The sequence below is a fragment of the Malania oleifera genome, chromosome 6 (genome assembly GCF_029873635.1).
Source record: "Malania oleifera isolate guangnan ecotype guangnan chromosome 6, ASM2987363v1, whole genome shotgun sequence".
Taxonomy (NCBI): Eukaryota; Viridiplantae; Streptophyta; class Magnoliopsida; order Santalales; family Ximeniaceae; genus Malania; species Malania oleifera.
The window spans coordinates 15,233,787-15,255,748 of record NC_080422.1 but is presented as its reverse complement, the minus strand read 5'-3'; the positions used below and the strand labels follow the sequence as shown (position 1 = coordinate 15,255,748).

General features: G+C 38.7%; 1 protein-coding gene across 5 annotated transcripts in view; it reads right to left on the bottom strand.

Moving 5' to 3' along the window:
- LOC131158304 (regulator of telomere elongation helicase 1 homolog) overlaps positions 1-21,962 on the bottom strand; it is a 128,113-nt gene that overhangs the window by 90,040 nt on the left and 16,111 nt on the right. For all 5 annotated transcript variants that reach the window (XR_009137444.1, XR_009137445.1, XM_058113072.1 and 2 more), the window contains exon 3: positions 21,659-21,807. Coding sequence is in view for 3 of the 5 variants with exons in the window: in XM_058113072.1 (XP_057969055.1) it covers positions 21,659-21,807 (149 nt within the window). In the remaining 2 variants the exon portion in view is untranslated. The remainder of the gene's footprint in view (positions 1-21,658; positions 21,808-21,962) is intronic.

The window sequence follows — 21,962 nt, the reverse complement described above, 5'->3', positions numbered from 1 at the left end:
CATTTCCTCGAGGAGGGGAAGACCCCAACCCTCTATCCAAACTCAATGCTCATAGCTCCATAGAAATTCAAGAGAGAATGTTATCCTCAACAAATAAGTTCAAGTAGTAGGGGATGGTTTGCAAATATGTATTCCCATGGAACACAGGGAAGCTAAGAGGAAGGAAGAAGAAGCAAACAAGTTTCTTATAGTAGATAGTGAATAAGAGATGAGATGGAGTCCCATGTGGTGTTACAACACCTTTTGGAAGCCCACCTAAAGGTGAAGGAGATGATGAGAGCAAAGGAGATGAGTTGAAAAGGAAGAAGAAAGAGATTCTTTCATCCTATCATTTTGATTGCTTTTCACTAGAGAAGACAATTAGAAGGATGATTCGCTTCAATCTTTTGATCTTGAGGAGGAGGGCTTGTTATTGGAGCAATCCTGTTGTACAAAATGCTTGGAATTTTCAAAGTAAGGAGAAGATGCAAGAAGAAGATTAACTGCCTCAAGAGCAATAGAAGGAAGGGGAGGGACGAATTTTAAGCTCACAACACAAGACATTTGTGGAATTAACGCTTCCAATGGAGTTAAGCATTCGAATAAGACTCGGCTGCAGAGGAGCCAAGCCAGAGTCCAAAAAAGTTTAGTTCTAGTGCCTCTCTTTTTGAAATTCCTACTTAGTTAATTATCTTGCTAATGAAACTCTTTGGGATTTTTTGAGAAATGCTGCAAATTTTGAAGGTATTCTTCTTGCTCCGAAGCTTTCTTTTACTACTTCTAACTCTCTATTGTTCCATAAGGGATTAACCAAAAAGGGAACTTACATATTGTGGACCTTCTAGAAGATGAGAGGGACAATTGGGAGGCTTAAAACCTTCTTGACAAGTTAGGCCATAGACTGGCGAACCTCGGTAGGAAAGTGGTAAGGATTGGCAAAGAGCTGTGGGTAAAAAGATGAAGACATCGAAGTTGAGTAGAGAATTAAGGAGGCTTGCTTCCTTAGTCAATGAAAATGGGGGAAGGCATTTGGGTATTGTTAGGGATAATCAACAAAGATTCAGTCTTGGAATGTATAACGGTCAAGGAATAGTAGGAAGCATGGAATAATGAAAGAGTTAATCAATTGAGTTACCCCTAAAATCTTATTCCTTCAAGAATCTAAAGTAGACGTGGTTCATAGTTATAACCGAAGGAGTATTTGGAAGTATAGATCTAGAGATTGGTTGTTTTTCCCTTCCTCTAAAGCCCCAGGGGGCAAGTTAATGTGTGGGATAAGAGGGTTGCATCTATAAAGGATTGTGTTATTGTGTCTTTTTCTATATGTTAGAAGTGAGGGGTTTGAAGTTTGGGGTTTGGTCGTTCACTTCGGCAAGCCGACGTCTTCTATGCGAGCATTGTTTCTTTTTATGAGCTAGTCAGTCTTTTCAGCCACTATAGCCTACATTGCATGGTTGGAGGGGATTTCAATATTTACCAACTTGCTAGCAAGAGGTTAGGGGGCTCTAGGGTGTCTAGTAGTATAAGATTGTTCAACTACTATATTGGGATTGTGGATGTAGTGATGTAGCTTTAGAAAATGATTATTTTACTCGATGGCTTCCAGTGGTAGCTTGCTTCTTCCCATATCAATGGGTCCTTGTTTACAAATGAATGGGTAGATATCTTCCGAAATGTTGTTGAGGAGGTTTTAGTTAGGCCAATTTCATATCATTTCCCACTGTTACCAAATGTTAATCCCATTCAATGGGACTCTTACCCTTTTAGATTTGAAAATAAGCGGTTGATGCCTCCTTCTTTCAAGGAATGCATTAAGAATTGGTGGACAGAGGATCGTTGGTATCATAAAAGATATGAAAAATGTCATCCTTGTTAAGATTGAGTGTTTAAACAGGTTGAGTACAGTGTGGCTTGTGAAGAGGATAGGGCTAGAAAGGGTAACCTTAGCAATGAATGGAATTTGATCCTCTTTAGAGGTCCATATCTATATAATGACAGGAGTCTCTAGACAATCATGAAGAAACAAAACATATATTGTGTTGCTGTGACTTGATTTTGGCAAGCCAAGTAATCACCAATCAACCCCTTGGTTTCAACACAATATAAAGCTTGCTTATGCGCAGTTTGCCACCACTTTAGAAGAGGTTTGACCGCCATGCCGGTAAATGCATTTACATAGCCACTTCAAGGGCATTTTTGTCTATGGATTTTTATATGAAGAGGGCATAAATATCAGGCCAATGCAAGAACAAATGATAGAGTTTGAGACTTTATGAAAGGCAATCTTGCACTAGTTTGTGCAAACTGTTACAGGTCATTTTTAGTTATTTAGCATTTCTTTTGTGTTATTGCTGTGTTAGTAAGCACAAGCCAACAAAGTTATTATAATTATTGCCATTTACTTGGCATATATTATAAATTAAGGGAGAGACCTATCATTGTGATTAGGTCTTCCAATTTACAAAATACTTCAACATAGCATCAGCACATGATCTAACTTAAACCCTAAGTGTCATACCCCCACAAAACCAAACCTTAAACCTCATAATCCTATGCAAATATGCCACAAAATAGGAGGATCGTTCACACCATCAAGGACGCTCCAAGAGTCGTTGAAAAACACAAAATAGAAAATACATCACAGCAATTTCAAAAGCTCAAGAATCTCTTTAAATTTTGCTAACCCTAAGTAGTCACAGATAATGGCAATTTGAAACCACCTCAAATTTCATCACCAAAGGGCTAGCCAGGTGCTGGCCAAAGGCCAACTACTCCAACACCATGCACTGGCGTGTGAGATTTCCTTGAGCACTATTTTTGCTTTGACTTCTCCCAGAATGCCTTGAATCCTTCTATACTCCATAATATCAAGTTATGGATCATGTCTTTTGTTCAAAGATCCAACCTTCTCTAGTCGTTGTTTGGTACCATTAGAATTTTATGTCAGTTTCTTGGGACTGTGGCAATGTTATGCCGGTGTCTTCATGACTCGTTCATGGTTGTTTTAGTTGTTCACCTTGTTTGTGGTTGTTCTAGTTGTTGACCATGTTCCTTGTTTGTCCTGTTTGTGAGCATTGGCATGGAATGCATGAATTCCAAAGGTATATTCCCTTCATTACTACCACAGATAACAATCAAGAAGTTGGATAGAAGAACAATGTGCAGTGGTCTTAGGCTGTGAAGAACTATTTTTAAAACAAGCTTAAGTAAATCTGAACACTTGTTTCAATCTAGGCCAATGATGAGAAAAGGAAGAAAGTATGGATTCAAAAAGACTTGTTGATCTTCTCCCTGGTTTGGAACTCAATGGAAGCCCAAATGAAACAAATGCGTTTGCATTTTGATGTATGCAATGAGATTTGGGATTATGTCAATCTTATAGTCCAGTAACATTACAAACATGAGGAAAATTTAGTGTAACAAAGTACTTTGCAAAGATGAAGCGCATACATGAGGAACTTAACTTTGTGCAACCAATAAGAGCTCATGTTCATAAGATGCAAAAGCTCGGGGAGCATATGACAATCCTTTGGGTCCTAGGGGGTTTGAAACACTAGTTCTAGGCAGTCAATCCCAAATTCTTGGTAGTGCGGAGTAGCCATCCTTCACTCATATTTCTTACGTTGTGCTTCCTCCAACACACATTCCTCATACGCAGGTTCTCTTGTTTCAACCTCTAGTTCCGAGAAGGCTATTTGTTCTACAAGTTGATTCTGGTTTTCCACCAAGTAATCATAGAAGTCCCCAAGGTGGTTCAAGTGGTCAACATGTAAGGGATGGATGTGGTAGCAGCCCTCCTTGCAAGTGCATTCATTGTGGACAAGGAGATCATACGATTGGCAATACTGCGATGCTCACAGTAACTGCCATACATCACCGATGCAACCACAACATATTCTTATCTTTCAGTTTCAGCAAGTGAGAAGTAGTATAATGTATTTATGTCAAAGAAAGAGTATTCAAAGTTCCTTTGTCCGCATGCTATATCTATAGTTAACGTATAACCAATTTCCTTTCCATCCTCAAGTTTCCCTTACTTCTGTTTTTTGAACTAGTTGCGGGCACATTCTATGTGGGTGCCCCAGATTTTTAAATTTACTAATTTTACGAAATATTGGGGAGTTAAGACAATAATGGGACACTATCAATGTAAATTTTCTCACATGCTTCAAATTATTGTTTTTAGGGGATAAAGGAGAGTTAAGAGGATAATGGGAAGTTATAAAGATTCATTTAAACTTTAAAATAAAAGACCAGTGATTCTTTATATTATAATTATAAGATAACTTGGAAATTGAGGGTGCCCTTGAAAGATGATTGAAAACTGCCTAGGCTTTCCTTAATTAATAGTAGAGATACTCTTGAGTAAGTTTTCCTCCAATCTTATGTGATGCAGGGCAGCATCAAGGATCTCCAGCCATGAGAGATCAGAAGAAATTGAAGAGAGGAAGACAGGAGAGAGGAGATATAAGGGGGAACTCAAGTTCACTTCTCAAATTCAACTTCAACAACTACTGCATGCAACATGGCTTTCACACACTATTTATAAGAAAGCCTCTGCACATGAAATTACACATAAACCCCTAAAAATAATTACATTACAAACATACCCCTAGAATACACAAATACTACAAACATGCCCCTAAATATACTTAATACTACATTAACTTAACTAAACACATGATAAACTACTAACTAAACTCAACAATCCTTGATCCAATTCTTCATAAATATTCTCCAACAAGGATCTTTCCGAGGTTTTGCTTCTTGTCCTGCATCATTATGTCAATCAGTAAGATTACAAAATCCATGAATTGTTCAATAACATTCTTTCCTCATTCTATCATCATTCAAGATTTGAAGACGAGGGAGAAAATTGGCAAAGGACATGAGTATGGTGGACTTTACTACTTTGAGTTGCTATCCTTTTATTTCCTGCAGTGCCGCTGCTACACCACTCCAAATCCATTGTCTCGTTGGTCATCCTTCATTGGACAAGTTAAAAGAATTAGTTCCTACTTTGAGTTTTGTCTAGTCTTGAGTGTGTGTCTTGTCATTTAGGAAAGCATTATTCAATCCATTTACTTCCCGAGTCAATTAACAGGCAGTAAGCTCGTTCATGTTAGCTCATTCTGATGTTTAGGGTCCTAATCGGGTTGTGTCCATGCTAGGTTTCTAATATTTTTGTAACTTTTGTCGATGACTATTCAAGGATGACTTGCTTTATTTAATGAAGGATCGTTCCAAGTTATTTCACATCTTTTATGCCTTCTGTTGTGAAATAAAAACTTTGATTTTTCAAATAATTTATAATGATAATGCTAAAGAGTACATAAATATTTACTACCTATATGAATAAGTCCATGGTCTCAAATTTCCACGAAATTTCAAATTTTGCATCAAAATTTCTGGTTTCTGTGACCCTCGAAATCAAAATGGCTTTCGATTTCCGTCTTGCAAAATTCAATCAAAATCTCAACATATCATCCGAAATTTATTGAAATCTCGAACTTGTCAAAATTTGAACTATGCAATAATTTTTCCTCAGAATTCAAATAAGAGATTTAGTAGAGGAGTGAAATTCCTCTCTTAAATTATTTTATTTATTTTTATCGAAACAAAAGATTATTACAAGTGCTTCTGAAATTATATGAAAAAACAAACTTATAACAACATTTTATTTAACCATTCATGTCTAAATTATCATTATTTGTATAATAAATAATGTTTAAATGATTTATGAATTGTATTTGTATTAACTGATTCACTAAATATGTTTAATGTACATTATCTTACAAATATGTGTGATGCACATATTATATTACAACTTCTCCACCACATACACTGCATAGATATATTTACTTGTAATATATTAGTCCTAAAACTTACATTATTGTGTCTATTAATCATTTCTAAAGCTTCATAAAATAATTTCATGCTTTACTACTGATTTCCATTAGCTTTTCAAATAAAAATAAAAATTGACATCGAAACCGAATTTTCAGTCGAAATTCCCATACTTTCGGAGCTTCGAAATTTGAGTCGAAATCGAAATTTAAGACCTAGTCTAAATCTAACATCATTCATCAATCATCTTGTGCCCCCACTCGACAACAAAATGGAGTTGCAAAGAGGAAAAAGGAACCTATTCTTCAAATCACTTGCACCATACTATCTCAAATGAATGTTCCTATAGTTTTGGAGTGATGTCGTGCTCATTGCTTTTTCTCTTATTAACAAAATGCCATCCTCAATGCTTGGTGGTAAAATCTCTACTTTGTTCTCTTCTAGAATGCTCCTTTATTCTCCTTACCACCTCATATATTCAAATGTGTGTTTTGTTCATCACGGTATAAAATGTATTTTTCAACGCTACGCATGCACTCAAGAGGGATATCGCTATTATAGTCCAACTACACATCGTTACTGCCAATGTTACTCTCTCTCCATTTATACCATACTATTCTCATTCCTTGAGCCTTTCTAACGAGTCCATTCTCTACCTAGCCTTCAAGATTATCGTATTATCTTTGCTTTATCCACCTACATCTTCATCCAATTTCTTCTAACAAGTCCCTTCCTCAACATGACCTTTCAAATTTGATCTTATTATCTTTGCATAGTTATCCACTTGCATCTTCGCGTAGTTTGAGTCATTTTTGTTGCCTTGATGATCCTAATTTGCTAGTATACACACAACAACAACTCAAGGGAGGACAGCCTCTGCCAACTTCTACCACTATGCCTTTGGTTTCCTCATCTGATGATCTCATTTTCCAAGATGTTGATCTTCCTATTGCAATCTAGGTAGGTAGATATACGTGTACACAACATCCAATCTCTAACAGGATGTATGTTCTTGTTCTTTTAGATGAGATTAAGTTGTTGGGATCCCAATGTGTCGATACACCCATGGATCCTAACAGCAAGTTACTGTTAGATCTGGGTGATTTATTGGCTCACCTTTGACGATACCCAAGAGTTAATGGAAAGTCAAACTATCTCACAGTCACTCAACCAAATTTATCTTTTGGAAATTTGCTACAAAGTTTCTTGATTCTCCGAGGATGCAGTCATTTGTATCTTGATACACCTCAAGAGTGCACCCAGTAGAGGTCTATTATATCAAGATTAGGGTCACACTTGCGTTCAAGGATATATAAATGCAGATTGGCTAGGCCACACCTTAAGACTGGTGGTAACTTGGTATCCTAGAAAAGTAAAAACAAACAATGGTGGCCTAAGTGCTGAAATAGAGTATTAGTCCATGGCTCACACTACATGTGAACTTGTTTGGCTAAAGAACATGTTGGAGAAAATTGGTTTTCCACATTCTCAGCTTATGAAGTTGATGTGTGATAATCAAGCCACCATTCATATGGCTTCTGGCTGCGAACCAGTCTTCCATGAGAGGATAAAACAAATTGAAGTTGATTGTCATGTTGTTTGGGTGAAACTTGTGTAGAAGCTCATTACAACCACTCATATGGAGTCTAAGTTCCAACCTACTGATTTATTCTCTAAAGCACTAAGGGGATGCTCATTTTCAATCCTTTTGTAACAAGCTGGGAGCATATGATATCTATGCTCCAGCTTGAGGGGGGTTGTTACTAGTTATTTTTAGTTATTTAGCATTATTGTTGTGCTATTGCAGTGCTAGTAAGCATGAGTTAGTAAGGGTATTGTGGTCACTGTCACGTAATCGCCATACATTATAAATAGAGGGAGACACCTATCATCGTTATTAGGTCTTCCAATTTACACAATACTTCAACACAAACCTCTAAGATTTCAGTGTATGGGGGATTTGGGTTGAGTGAGAATGTTTGCAATTGAAAGTGAATGATTTTAAACAACTCTTCTAGCAAATTGTTTTTGTGTGGATAATTGTGGGCTTACAAGTTTAAGTGCCAATCCAAGCTAAATTTCTCGTGTTTTCATGTGTGTGTTTTTTTATATATTATTCCTGCTTGTTCACATATTCACATTTCTGCTAGGTTTTTTGTGGCATTGTCATAACAGTTTGCAAATGCAACTTTGACCATTACCATGTTAGCCAATGAGGCTCCAAGCACAATATTCAGCCTGGTTGGGTGGAATTATACACAGAAAAAACTTGAGTTAGTCATTATGTCAATGGATTTAGATGCTTTGTTTTAAACCATATACAATCTGATCTTGCTGTCCTAAATATTACAGTTCATTATTTTGATCTTCAAGTATGTTCCCAAAATCTTGAGGGGATTAGATCGTTTCTTCACATTAGTAATCCAAATTTATCTTAGTTATCTAAAACCTGATTCTTTCTTTTTCCAGCATCTTCTTCTCTTAAATTTTCTGTTCATCCTTGAATCTATGTTTTCAAGATCATGAGTGGATTAAACCGTGTTGACGGTTATCCTAGTCATTAACATTATTAGTGTGTGAGTGTTATGTTAGCAAGTAAGAGTTAGTAAGGGCATCATGGTCATTGTATGTACTTTGACATATATTATAAATAAAGGGAGAGACCTACCATTTTGAGTGGGTCTTCCATTTCACCCAATTATTCAACATGGTATCATAGCAAGATTCTGAGACCTAAACCCCCTATTTGTCACAGCCACCATCAAAACGGAAGCCCAAAACCCTAAATCTGCTGCATGTCTACCATCAAAAGAGAATTTCCAGCAACACTATAACCCCAAAAAAATAACCAGCAGCTGCCAGATGCCATAGAAGTCGCAGGAAAATTCCTGGGCGGCACTGCCAGTTCAGGAACACAAAATCTTCAATAGATTTTGCCAAAAAAACACGAGTCGCCCACAGACACTGCTGATCTTCCCCCTACTGAAATCTCACCTCCAGCAGCTTCCCCACATGCCCTCACGCACCGGTCGAAGGCTGCCAAGGCCGACCTCACCCTCCGGCGCGTGAAGCAAATTTCAGGCATGTTTCTGATCTGAATTCTTCCAGCAGGGCTGGAATCCCTCGATAAACATATTATTGAAGTTTTTCTTTATGTTTTTTGTTCAAAGATGTTACCTTTTTTAGTTGCTCAGTTACAACATCCAAGAAATGTTTGTTTGGTGCTTCTCAAAGCTGTTTGTCAATGTTTATTGAGTTTATTGAGCCTGAAAATCGCATTTGCTGTGTTTTTTTATTGGTACGTTGTGGGCTTGTGGTTTGCATCAGTTGTCAAAGGTTGTTTATGTTGGAATTGAGTTGGTGAATTTGAAAAACATGGTGCCTGCTGTGTGTTTTTGATTTGTTGCTCTATCGAGGTTGTATTTGTGTTTGGGACGGAGTTCCCAAATCCCAAAAGTGTGTCTCCCTCATCAGTTACTTGTTTGAGTGAACAGCGTACTATAGCTGCTTCAGAAGAAGAGTATTTAAAGTTCCTGCAGTAACAGGCATCCCAACAAACATATCATCACATTGCATCTTTTGCTCAGAAAAGTAACCAAACTGTCTGTTTGTTATCCTGTATCTCTCCCACTAGTCCCTGGGTTATTGACTCTGTTGCTACTAAACATATGGCAGGTGTCACCAACTTCTTTTCTACTCTCCAGTATTCTACAAATCTACCTCGAATTACCCTTGCTGTGGGTCCACATTTGCTGCTAAGGGAGTAGGGACAATAATTCCTACTCCCTCCTCAGTTTCTTCTGTTCTCTACATTCCTAAATCTCCCTTTAATCTCATGTCTGTTAGTAAAATTACGAAGTCACTAAATTGCTTTGTAACCTTCTTACCTAATTCTATTCTTATTAAAGATCTAAAGACGAGGAAGATGATTGGCACAGGACGTGAGGCTGATGGATTTTACTACTTTGTGTCGCTCTCTTCTCCTATTGCCTGTAGTGTTGCTGTCACAACACATCAAATCCATTGTCACCTTGGTCATCCATCATTGGACAAGTTAAAACAGCTAGTTCCTACTTTGAGTTTTGTGTCTACACTCGATTGTGAGTCTTGTCCAATAGGAAGCATCATCGTGCTCCCTTTGCCTCCCAAGCCAATAAAAAGGTTGTTAGCCCTTTTATGTTAGTCCATTCCGATGTTTGGGGTCCTAGTTGTGTCAACTGTCACGTCAAAGTTGAGGTTTCGATACTTGTCACTTTTGTCGATGACAATTCCAGAATGACTTGATTGTATTTGATGAAAGATCATTCTGAGTTGTTTAATATCTTTTGAGCCTTTTTTTTTGTCTATTGTAATATATGTGGCTCACATATTGAGTGGAACACATGTACAAAGAAAACATGGTGGAAAAATAGAGAAGCTAGCTTTAGGAAGAAACCGGCGATTTTGTTCAGGGTAAGAGGAAACAGTCGACGGCTTTGCAAAGTTATGTCGACGGTTTGGTCTCGGTTACTCAGCGCTGTGTTTCGAATTTTTGAATTGGGAAGTTGAATAGGTTGGGCTTCGGGGGAAAACCTCCGGGGGTTGAAGAGGGTTAGCATTTATACGTTATTGTATGTTGTAACTCTATGTCTTTGGACACAAGATAGTGAAAATTCATAGTCATTTGCTCCCATGGATGTAGGCATTGCCGAACCACATAATTCTTCGTGTCATTGTTTTATTGCTTTCATATAATCTGCGTGATTGTGTTTCTGTATTGTTCATCATTGGTTGTTGCGTTGTGTGATTCGATTTTACGCTGCACATTGATTTGCACAACAAATTGGTATCAAAGCAATCGTTTACAATGGCTTATGGGATTTCTTCTGCAAAGTTCGATGTTGTCAAGTTTGATGGATCGGGAAATTTTGGACTATGGCAAAGGAGGGTTAAGGATCTGTTAGTGCAGCAGGATATGGTGAAGGCATTATACGAAAGTCAACTGGAAGGCATGGACGAAACAAGTTGGAAGCGAAGGCTGTGGCGACTATCAAACTTTGTTTGGCTGATGACCTGTTGTATCACGTCATGGATGAGGAATCTTCAGCGGTTGTTTGGCAGAACTGGAAAGCCGGTATATGTCCAAGTTTTTAACGAACAAGTTGTATCTTAAGTAGAAATTGTATTGGCTTAAGATGGCAGAGGGTTCGGATTTGAACCAACACATCAATGTATTCTATCAGATTATATAAGTGATTTGATGCGAATTGATGTGAAGTTCGAGGAAAAAGACAAGGCGTTGATGCTACTGAATTCCCTACTTGCATCTCACACGTATGAAAATCTAGTTACAACTCTTACGTGGGAAAAAGAAACCCTGAATTTGGAGGAGGTCACAAGCGCTCTGTTAGGCTTTCATCAAAGAAAGAAAGTCAGCAATGAGATTTCACAAGGTGAAGGGCTTGTGGTGAAGGGTAACCAGGAATAGGGAAGAAGCAAGCTCCGGAGCGAATCGAGTAGTAATAAGTCTTAGTCGTAGTCCAATAAGAAGAAGGACATACAGTGTTTTAAGTGCAGGAAAAAGGGGCACATAAAACCAGAGTGTCTGAAAAGGACGAAGGGGAATGCAAAAAATCAAGAGGGTTCTTCAAAATATGCGAATGTAGTGGAAGAAAGAGACTTAGAGAGCGGTGATGGTGATATGCTTTATGTTTCATCGGGTTTAGATCGCCTCACGGATTCTTGGATCCTAGATTCGTCGTGCTCTTATCACATGACACCAAATAAAGATCGATTCAGCACCTATAGGTCAGTAAATTCTAGTTCTGTTCTAATGGGAAATGATGTTTCATGCAAAATTGTTGGAATAGGAAACATCAAAATTAAAATGTTTGATGATGTTGTGAGAATATTATGTGATGTTAGGCATATACCGGATCTACAGAGGAATTTAATTTCATTGAGCACTTTGGATTGTAATGAGCTTAATTACAAGTTTGAAAGTGGGGTAATGAAGGTGTGTAAAGGGGTCTTAACGGTGATGAAGGGACAGAAGTTAACAGTGAATAACTATGCACTACCAGGTACTACAGTGGTAGGTGGAGCTACAGCTGCAGAACCTGAGTCAGATAATACTTTCTTGTGGCATATGCAGTTAGGGCATATGGGTGAGCGTGGGATGAAGGAGCTTCATAAGAGAAATCTTTTGAAGGGTGTCAAAACATGCAGGCTGAATTTCTGCAAGTATTGTGTTCTTGGGAAACAAAACAGAGTGCAATTCAAAACAGCCACTCATAAGACGAAAAGAATTTTTTACTACATTCATTCGGATGTTTGGGGACCGATGAGGGTAGCATCATGGGGTGGACATATGTACTTCGTGAGTTTTATCGATGATTACCCACGAAAGGTCTAGGTGTACTTCATATAGCACAAGTCAGACACGTTTGCCAAGTTTAAATTGTGGAAAGCTGAGGTGGAAAACCAAACGGGAGGAAGATTAAATGCCTCAGGTCAGACAATGGAACTGAGTCCGCTGATTCGAGATTCATGGAGTTGTTCGAGCAACATGGCATAAGAAGACATTTCACAGTACGCAGGACACCACAACAGAATAGTGTGGCGGAAAGGGTGAACCGAACTCTAGCTGAAAAAGCTCGGTGTCTTAGTTTGAATGCAGGGCTTGCAAAGAACTTCTCGGCAGAGGCAGTGAGTATGGCGTGTTTCTTGCTTACCCGATCACCAAGGGCATCAGTAGGTGGGAAAGTTGCAGAGGAGGTGTGGACAGGCAGTGCGGTAGACTACTTTGGTCTGAGAATGCTTGGATGTCCAAACTATGTGCACATTTCTATTGAGGAGAGATCGAAAATTGATGCAAAGTCTAGACAATGCATTTTTTCTGGGGTATAAAAAGGTGTGAAAGGGTTCAAGCTAGGGGATCCAACGGCAAACAAGGTGGTGTTCAGTAGAGACGTGGTTTTTGATGAAAAAGCCATGGTGCAGCATACTCAGGAGGAAGTAGAAGAGTAACAGGTGTCAGAAAACTACAGCAGCAATGATCATATGGTGCAAGTGGAGTTAAAGACTCAGGGCTCAGATGACATTGTTCAGAATGCAGGGAGTTCTAGCTCGAAAAACCAGCAGGATCACAGTATATCTATACACAGACCCAGACGCACTATCAGGGCACCGCCCAGGTATGGATTTGATGATCTGGTGTCTTATGCACTTATCACTAGTAGCAAAAATCCTATAACTTTTCAAAAGGCGGTGTACAGCCAAGAGAAAAGTAGATGGATGGGTGCTATAGTGGAGGAGATGGAATCACTACATAAGAACCAGATGTGGGAGTAAGTGGAGCTTCCAGAAAGGAAGAGGGCGATAGGATGCAAGTGGGTGTATAGGAAGAAAGAAGCAATATCAGAAAAGGAAGGAGAGAAGTTCAAGGCTTGGTTAGTAGCAAAGGGTTACTCGTAGAGAAAATGAGTTGATTATGATAAGATCTTCTCCCCTGTGGTCAAACACACTTCCATCAGGGTAGTGTTGGGATTGATGGCACATTTCGATATGCATTTGGAGCAAATGGATGTAAAGACAGCATTTCATCATGGTAATTTGGAGGAGCTAATTTACATGGTACAGCCAGAAGGGTTTAGTCAACCTGAATAGGAGCACTTAGTTTGTAAACTGAGGAAATCACTTCATGGGCTAAAGCAATCTCCGAGGCAGTGGTACAAACGTATTGACTCCTACATGATCTAGGTTGGCTACAGGAGGTGTGAGTATGATTGCTGCGTTTATGTGAAGAGTCTTGAGGCTGGTTCACTCACTTTTTTGTTACTTTATGTTGATGACATGTTGATTGTTGTGAAGGGTATGACTAAGGTAAATCTGTTGAAAACTCTATTGAGTAAAGAGTTTGACATGAAGGATTTAGGTGCGACCAAGAAGATTCTTGGGATGGTGATTCGTACGGATAGAGCAGTAGAGAGATTGTAGTTATCTTAAGGTAGCTATGTGGAGAAGGTGTTGGAGAGGTTTAGCATGGTTAATGCAAAACCGGTAAGTACACCGTTGACGAATCATTTTAAATTGTCTACCGCCTAATGCCCAAAGACGGATGATGATATTCGTGACATGTCAAAGGTCCCCAATGCTAGTGCAGTAGGGTGTTTAATGTATGTTATAGTATGTACAAGACCGGATCTGGCACAAGTTGTCAGTGTGGTGAGTAAGTTTTTTTCAAATCTGGGTAGATAGCATTGGGATGCAGTCAAGTGGATTTTCAGATACTTGCGGGATACTTCGCACTATGGCATCATGTTCGGCAGGCAAGAAAGTGATCCATCAGTTGTGGGATATTTGGATGCAGACTATGTAGAAGACTTGGATGACAGGAGGCCTACAATAGGGTATGTGTTCACCCTTGTGGGAGGACCTATTTGTTGGAGGTCCATGGTACAGTCTCTAGTTGCATTATCAACAACTGAGTCGGAGTATATGGCAGTCACCGAAACTGCCAAGGAAGCATTGTGGCAAACAAGATTGGTCAAGGAGTTGGGTATTCAACAAGGTGGAGTTCAGCTGCGTTGTGACAGTCAAAGTGTCATTTATTTGGTGAACAACTAGGTGTATCATGCGAGGACCAAGCATATAGATGTGAGGTTTCACGAGATCCAAGAATTGGTTTCTTCTGGTGAACTAATTCTTAAGAAATTTCACACTTCTGAGAATGCAGCAGACGTTTTGACAAAGCCTGTCACCATGGATAAATTCAAGCATTGCTTTGACTTGCTTAATGTCTCCAGTTACTAGACGAGAGGCAGTCCCAACCTATTGTCCCAAGTGGAGCTACGGGTTATGTTTTTAGTTTTTTCTCCCAAGGGGTGTATATTCGCCAAGGTGGAGATTGTTGTAATATATGCGGCTCATAAATTGATTGGAACACATGTACAAAGAAAACATGGTGGAAAAATAGAGAAGTTGCTAGTAGGAAGAAACTAGCGACGGTTTGCCTGAAACCGTCAACGGTTTTGTTCAAGGTAAGAGAAAACAATTGGCGGCTTTGCAGAGTTATATCAATGGTTTGGTTTCAGCATTAAACCGTCGACCGTTTCTCTGAAACCATCGACGGTTTTGCTCGGTTACTCAGCGCTGTTTTTCGAATTTTGAATTGGAAAGTTGAATAGGTTGGGTTTCGGGGGGAAAACCTCGGGAGGTTGAAGACGGTTAGCATATATACGTTATTGTATGTTGTAACTCTATGTCTTTGGACACAAAATGGTGAAAATTCGCAGCCGTTTGCTCCCGTGGATGTAGGCATTGCCGAACCACTTAATTCTTCGTGTCATTGTTTTATTGCTTTCATATAATCTGCGTGATTGTGTTTTTGTATTGTTCATCATTGGTTGTTGCATTGTGTGATTCGATTTTCCACTGCGCATTGATTTGCACAACATTGTCGATGCCCATTTTTGACCTAGGGGGTTACTTGTGTTGATTGGTGAACATATGAGAGGTTTGCCCCTCTCTAGGAGGCTTTAATTGTGTGTTTCAAGGCCCTTCGTGCTTCATTGGGGGTAAGGTAGGCCTTCATCCAAGTTACATGGGCATGTTGGGCCTCAGAAGCACTCCCAAGACCCTTGAGGGGCAAGGAAGTAATTATCCTCCCCCCCCCCCCCCAAAGGACACTCTAGGAATTTTCGGATTTTTAATGGGAGCCCTAGCCTCCTCTTGCTTATAAATAGGAAGGGGAGCTAAGGGAGAGGACACACACACAAGGAGGGAGGGGAGAGAGAGCTTACATAAAATATGAGGAAGAGAGAGAGAGAGAGAGAGAGGGAGACAAAAAAAGTAGAGAGAGGAGTAAGAGAAAAGAAGAGAGAGAGGGAGAGGGAGAAAGAGAGAGAGGTAAAAAAAATAGGAGAAGAAAATAAAGGAGCCCACAGCTAACCCTACGGCCAAGAAGGAGGGAGAACCATAGAGAAAAAAGGAAAAACGAGTGAGCTGAGAGAGAACACACAAAAAAAAGAGAGAAAACCCTAACTAAAAGGAAAAGGGAAACTGGGGTACCTACTTGCACCCCAGGTCTTAAATTTCGATTTCGACTCAAATTTCAAAGCTCCAAAAGTACAGAAATTTCAATTTCGATGTCAATTTCGATTTCGATTTGAAAAAATAACAAAAATCAGTAGTAAAGCATGGAATTCTTTGTGAAACTTTAGAAATGGTTAACAAACATAATAATGTAAGTTTTAGGACTAATATATTACAAGTTAAATACATCTATGTTGTATATGAGGTGGAAAAGTTGTAATATAGTATGTGTATCAAACATATTTGTAAGATAATGTACAACAAACATATTCAACTAATACAAACGAAAATCATAAATCATTTAAATATTATTTGTTATACAAATAATGATAATTTAGACATAAATAGTTAAATAAAATGCTTCTATACGTTTATTTTTTCATATAATTTCAAAAGCATTTGTAATAATATTTTATTTCTATAAAAATAAATAAAATATATTAATAGAGAAATTTCACTTCACTCCTATATCTCTTATTTGAATTCCAAGGAAATTTCATTGTATAGTTAAAATTTCGACAAGTTTCGCTAAAATTTCTAGATTTTGATAAATTTCGGGATGATTCGTTGATTTCGATGGAAATTATGCAAGACGGAAATCAATTGCCATTTCGATTTCGAGGGTGATGGAAACCGGAAATTTCGACAATTTCGTGGAAATTTAAGACCATGCTTGCACCCCTACCCAAGAGCAGCCGAAGGAGATTGCAGCCTGGTCAGGAGGGGAGGCACGAGTAGGAGAGCATTCAATGCTGGTACGGGAGACACCAACAGCCCGAGCAGAACTGGTGGATCGTACGTGGTATCTCACATGGTTGGTACTTCAGAGGTAAGTTAATCATTCCTGCATGTGTTGATTAAATACTCTGATGCAAGCTGGTGTCATGAGGTCGACAGGTTGTAGCAGATCAAGGCTTGGTCAAAGCAAAGGGGCTGTAGTCGAAGGTTAAAGGATGGTGATTCGATAATCCATGGCCACAGCAGCGAGAGCAGCATCTTCTGGAGTGGACACCGAACTAGCAACAGCAGCTGCTGCTGCTGCTGCGAGGTTTTGTTCGCAGCTACTGTAGGTTTTGCTCGCAGCTGCTGCAGGTTTTGTTCGCAACTGTTATAAGTTTGGTTACGTTTTATTCATGGCTAAGAAGCGTAGAAAGGTAAAAGGGGATTGTAATGGGCTGCTAGTAAGTAGAAGGAGAAGGAGGCTGTAGGGATGTGGTTCGCCTATGGCAGCAGCTGAGTTCTCTCAGCCACTGTTTGGGTGAGCATCTAGGGTTTCACATGAAACCCTAGCATCATGAGAAGGAAGGCCATGGAATATCTGGTCCATGCAAGCAAAACCTTTTGAGCTTATGCAAAGGGGTTCTTTTTTGGTTTCGATCATTTAGAATGCAGCTCATTTGTTTTCAAGATTTTATCTTCTTGGTATTGGTCACATTGAGTTCCCTTTTACTTTCTTCTATCAATGTTTGGAAAAAGAGTGTTAATCTCTTAATTTAAATTTGATTGTTTATTGTTCATTGTTCTCTTATAAAATCCCTTTTATGTTCTTAAGTTTTGTCTAGCTAGATGTTTGATTGATCCTTATGAATGCATAAAAAAGAGTTGGCTAGGAAGGATGGTAAGCCCTTGAAAAGGGTTCATATTTTGATGGCTTGGGTTATTTAAGATTTAATGATTCTTGTTTGATTTTGGGAAGATCTCTCACTCATGGGATTTAAGGCGTCATTAAGGCTCGAATGTAATTAAGGTACACATTGATGATTTTTTTTTTTTTTTTTTTTTTGCATGGCTTAAGCATGATTTGAGTGTTTGTGATTGATGATTAGTACATTCATTTGGTTCATACTCTAGGTGAATTCATCTTAGTCATCTCTATTTGCCTCTCTGAACAACTTAACCCAGCTAATGATGGGATAATAAGGGAGATCCCACTGTATGGTGACCTGTTCCTTCTTAGCCCTAGGCAGGGCAAGTGCTCTCCCTTAAGCCTATAGGGGTGAATGGGAGCCGGTGCTTGCAGCACAAGACTGAGATTTTGAGGGCAAATGTGGAATTCCCCTCACCAAAACATCTTTTCTTTCAAAGATCATTCAATTATTTCCTTTCAATAGCCAATGATGAACTTAATAAGTTTTCAAAGATCTTTGTTTTTGTCGAGCATCTCTCCTCAAAAGGAAACTTTCCTCTTTTTTCAAAAGTCAAATGTCTCTCTCATAATAACTAATTGCCCAATCAAAGACAATCAAGCATTAAAACCCTAATTGACAATCAAGAGATTTTTAAATCTCCCTTGTAAGGGTTGACCTCAATCATCAAAACCCCAATTGTCAATCAGGAGATTTTTAAACCTTCATCATTGAATGACTTCAACCACATTAAAACCCCAATTGCCAGTTAAGAAACTTTTCAAATTCATTAATAATTGGTTGACTTCAACCCTCCATTAAGACCTATTGTCAATAAGGAGATTTTCAACCCCGTCAGCATTGAACTCTCCAACTTCAATCATGGTACTAGGACCACAATGTTCGTTAATTCAAAACTCAATCAATAATCTTATGCACGTAATCCAGCTTTTGATTGAAGTAAGATATTTTGATGTTGACTCCCCCTGATCTTAATTTTTCAAATAAAAAAGGTCATCTATGAGTAAAATTTACTCATGGCAATCAATCAAAACATTGCTATCATTTACTCTTTTACTTTATGTTTTCAAAACTTAGGATTATATGAGGCCAAACTCCCTTATTTCAACAACAGCATGTTAGGGTTTTCAACTTTGTTGTTTGGACTCTTGGACAGTGATGCTTTACTGAAGGACCCAAAAGGGGAATCTCTTTTCCTTTCTTTATTCTTAGTTAGGACACACATACACAATGACGACCGTTCCTCGAACGAACGAGTGTTGGTAGGGTGCTAGTTGACTAATCTCCTGTAGAATGGTTGGTTTACCACCTTCCCTATGCACAAGCGTACTCCTAAATTCTTGTTCTCTGTGTCGTAGACCTTTTAGGATTTTTTCCTTTGTTTTCCCTAAACAAAAAATAATAATAAAGGTGGCGGCTCCACACTTTAAATCTTTGTACTTTCTTTGAGTTTTATCCGCCCCTTGTTTAACTTTTCTTGTTTGGGGGATCGCCATGCAACATCCCATTTGTCAACACAGCCCCAAACCAGAATTCGATGTTGATATTTTGAAATAAGAACTCAGTGTAGTATGCCAGTCCGAATACTTTGTAGTGATAATGCTAAAGAGTACTTCAATACTCAATCATTACCTATATGACAAACTCTAGCTGTCTGGCATGATCCATCAGTCATCTTGTGCCCACACTCCACAACAAAATGGAGTCGTAGAGAAGAAAAGCAAACATATTCTTGAAGTCACTCGAACACTTTTGTATCAAATGAATGTCCCCAAAATTTTTTGGAGTGATGTTGTGCTCACTACTTGCTCTCTCATCAATAAAATGCCATCTTTTGTCCTTGGTGGTAAAATCCCATATTCAATTATTACCCAAGGTTCCTTTGTTCTCCCTCCCTCCTCATATATTTGGTTGTGTCCTTTGTTCATCAGTTAAATCTAGGAAGGGGTAAACTAGATCCTCATACTGTCGAATGTATTTTTTTGGGTTATTCTTATACTCAAAAAGGATATCGATTTTACAATCCCACTTTACGTCGATTCTTTGTCTCTACTGATGTCACCTTTTTTTAGTCTACATTATACTATTCTAATTCCTGGAATTCTGCCAACCTTGATGAGTCTCTTCCTCTACCAAGCCTTCCCAATCCTAACTTATTTCCTTCATCTAGTCCTTCTACATCTTCATCCAACTTTATTCCTCCACATTGCTTGATCGTCCCCATTAGCAAGTGTATGCACAACGACTCAAGGGAGGAGAGCTTCCTCCAACTTCGACTTTTATGCCTCCAGTTTCCTCATCATATGATCCTTTTCCCCAAGTAGTTTACCCTCCTATTGCTGTTTGAAAAGGTAAACGCGCTTGTACCCAACATCCAATCTCTAATTTTGATTCTTATGATTTCTTGTCACCCCCATACTACTATTTTGTTAGTACCCTATCTTCTATTGCTCTTCCCAATTCTATTTGTAAAGCCCTATCTCATTATGGGTGGAGGATGATAGAAAAGATGCATGCTCTATAGGATAATAATACTTGGGACTTGGTAGATCTTCCTCCTGATAAGTCTGTGGTTGGTTGTCATTTGGTGTAAACTGTGAAGGTTAATCCAGATGGTTCCCTAGCTCAATTGAAAGCCCACCTTGTTACTATGGGATATACTCAAATGCATGGCCTGGATTATTCAAACACATACTACCCTGTAGCCAAACTTGCCTCAATAGGTTTGTTCATCTCCTTAGCCACCACCTATCACTGGCCTCTACACCAATTAGAAGTGAAGAATGCTTTCCTACATGGTGATCTTTAGGAGGAGGTCTATATGGAGCAACCACCTAGGTTTGCTGCTCAAAGGCAGTCAGGCTTAGTGTGTCGGCTCAAAAAATCACTATATGGTTTAAAATAATCTCTGAGGGCACAATTTGGTCGCTTCAGTGCTCTAGTACTTGAGTTTGGCCTTCAACGGTGTGCAGTAGATCCTTTTGTATTTTATCATCATAGTCAATCTAGAAGGATTCTACTTATTGTGTACGTGGATGATGTTGTGATTATTGGTGATGATGATTAAGGTATTCAGAGCCTAAAGCATTTCTTGCATACTAAGTTTCAAAGAAAGGATTTGGGACCATTGAAGTACTTCTTGGGTATAGAATATCTAGATCTCATACTAGAACCGTCTTGTCACAAAGGAAGTATGCTCTTGATCTTTTAGATAACACTAGACTGTTGAGATCCAAACCTGTTGATACACCTACGGATCCTAATAGTAAGCTAGTGCCAAATATGGATGATTTGTTACCCAACCTAGGACGATATCTGAGACTTGTTAGAAAGTTGAATTATCTCATTCGACCAGATATATCCTTCGCAGCAAGTGTTGTGAGTCAGTTTCGTGATTCTCTAAGAACAAGTCACTTGGATGTAGTAATTCACATCTTGAGATATCTCAAAGGTGCACATAGGAAGAGTCCCTTATATCAGGATCGAGGTCACACTCATATTCAGGGATATACTGACGCGGATTTGGCTAGGTCACTTTCTGATAGAAGATCTACAACCGGGTATTGTATCCTTGTTGGTGGAAATTTAGTTTCTTGAAGGAGTAAGAAACAAACTGTGGTGGTCAGGTCAAGTGTTGAGTTAGAGTGCAGGGCCATGGCTCACACTACATATGAACTTGTTTGGTTGAAAAACATATTGGAAGAACTGAGTTTTCCACATTCTCAGTCTATGGAGCTGATATGTGATAATCAAAGTGCCATTCATATTGCTTCTAACCCAATCTTCCATGAGCAGAAAAAACACGTTGAAGTTGATTGCCACTTTGTTTGGGGGAAACTTGTGCAGAAACTCATTACCACCACTCATGTGAAGTCTCAGAATTGGCAATGACACCCAAAAATTTTAGCCACTGTACTTCTGTCAACAGTCAACAATAGGAGGAGCACTCCCAACTGAAGATGCATGCAGTATTGTGTCAAAAATGTGACAACATAACATAAACTAGAAATCACAAGCATGCTATAAAATATTCTGAAAAAATGCATGACAGTACAGAAACAACTGAACTAAGTTAAAAAGGAAAAAACTAAATCAATCGCAAGTTAAATTACCTGCAACACGATTATAATGCGTACAATAATGCTTTGTGTGCCTTTTGCAAAGGGAATGGCATGCATTCGTCTGTGCACTTCCATGAAGTAAACTCACCTGATCATGAATGCACAATTGCTCACGCGATCCTAACACTACCATTTTGGGCCTGCAAGTGTTCATTAATATCAGAGAAGTTTTTTTTTTTTTGAAAAAAAAAAAAAGAAAAGAGAGAGCAAGAGAGAAAGAGAGATTTTATTAAGGAGAACAAGAAGGATAAGAATAAAACACCAAGAAGAAAACATGATCCTTAGAAGACAAGAG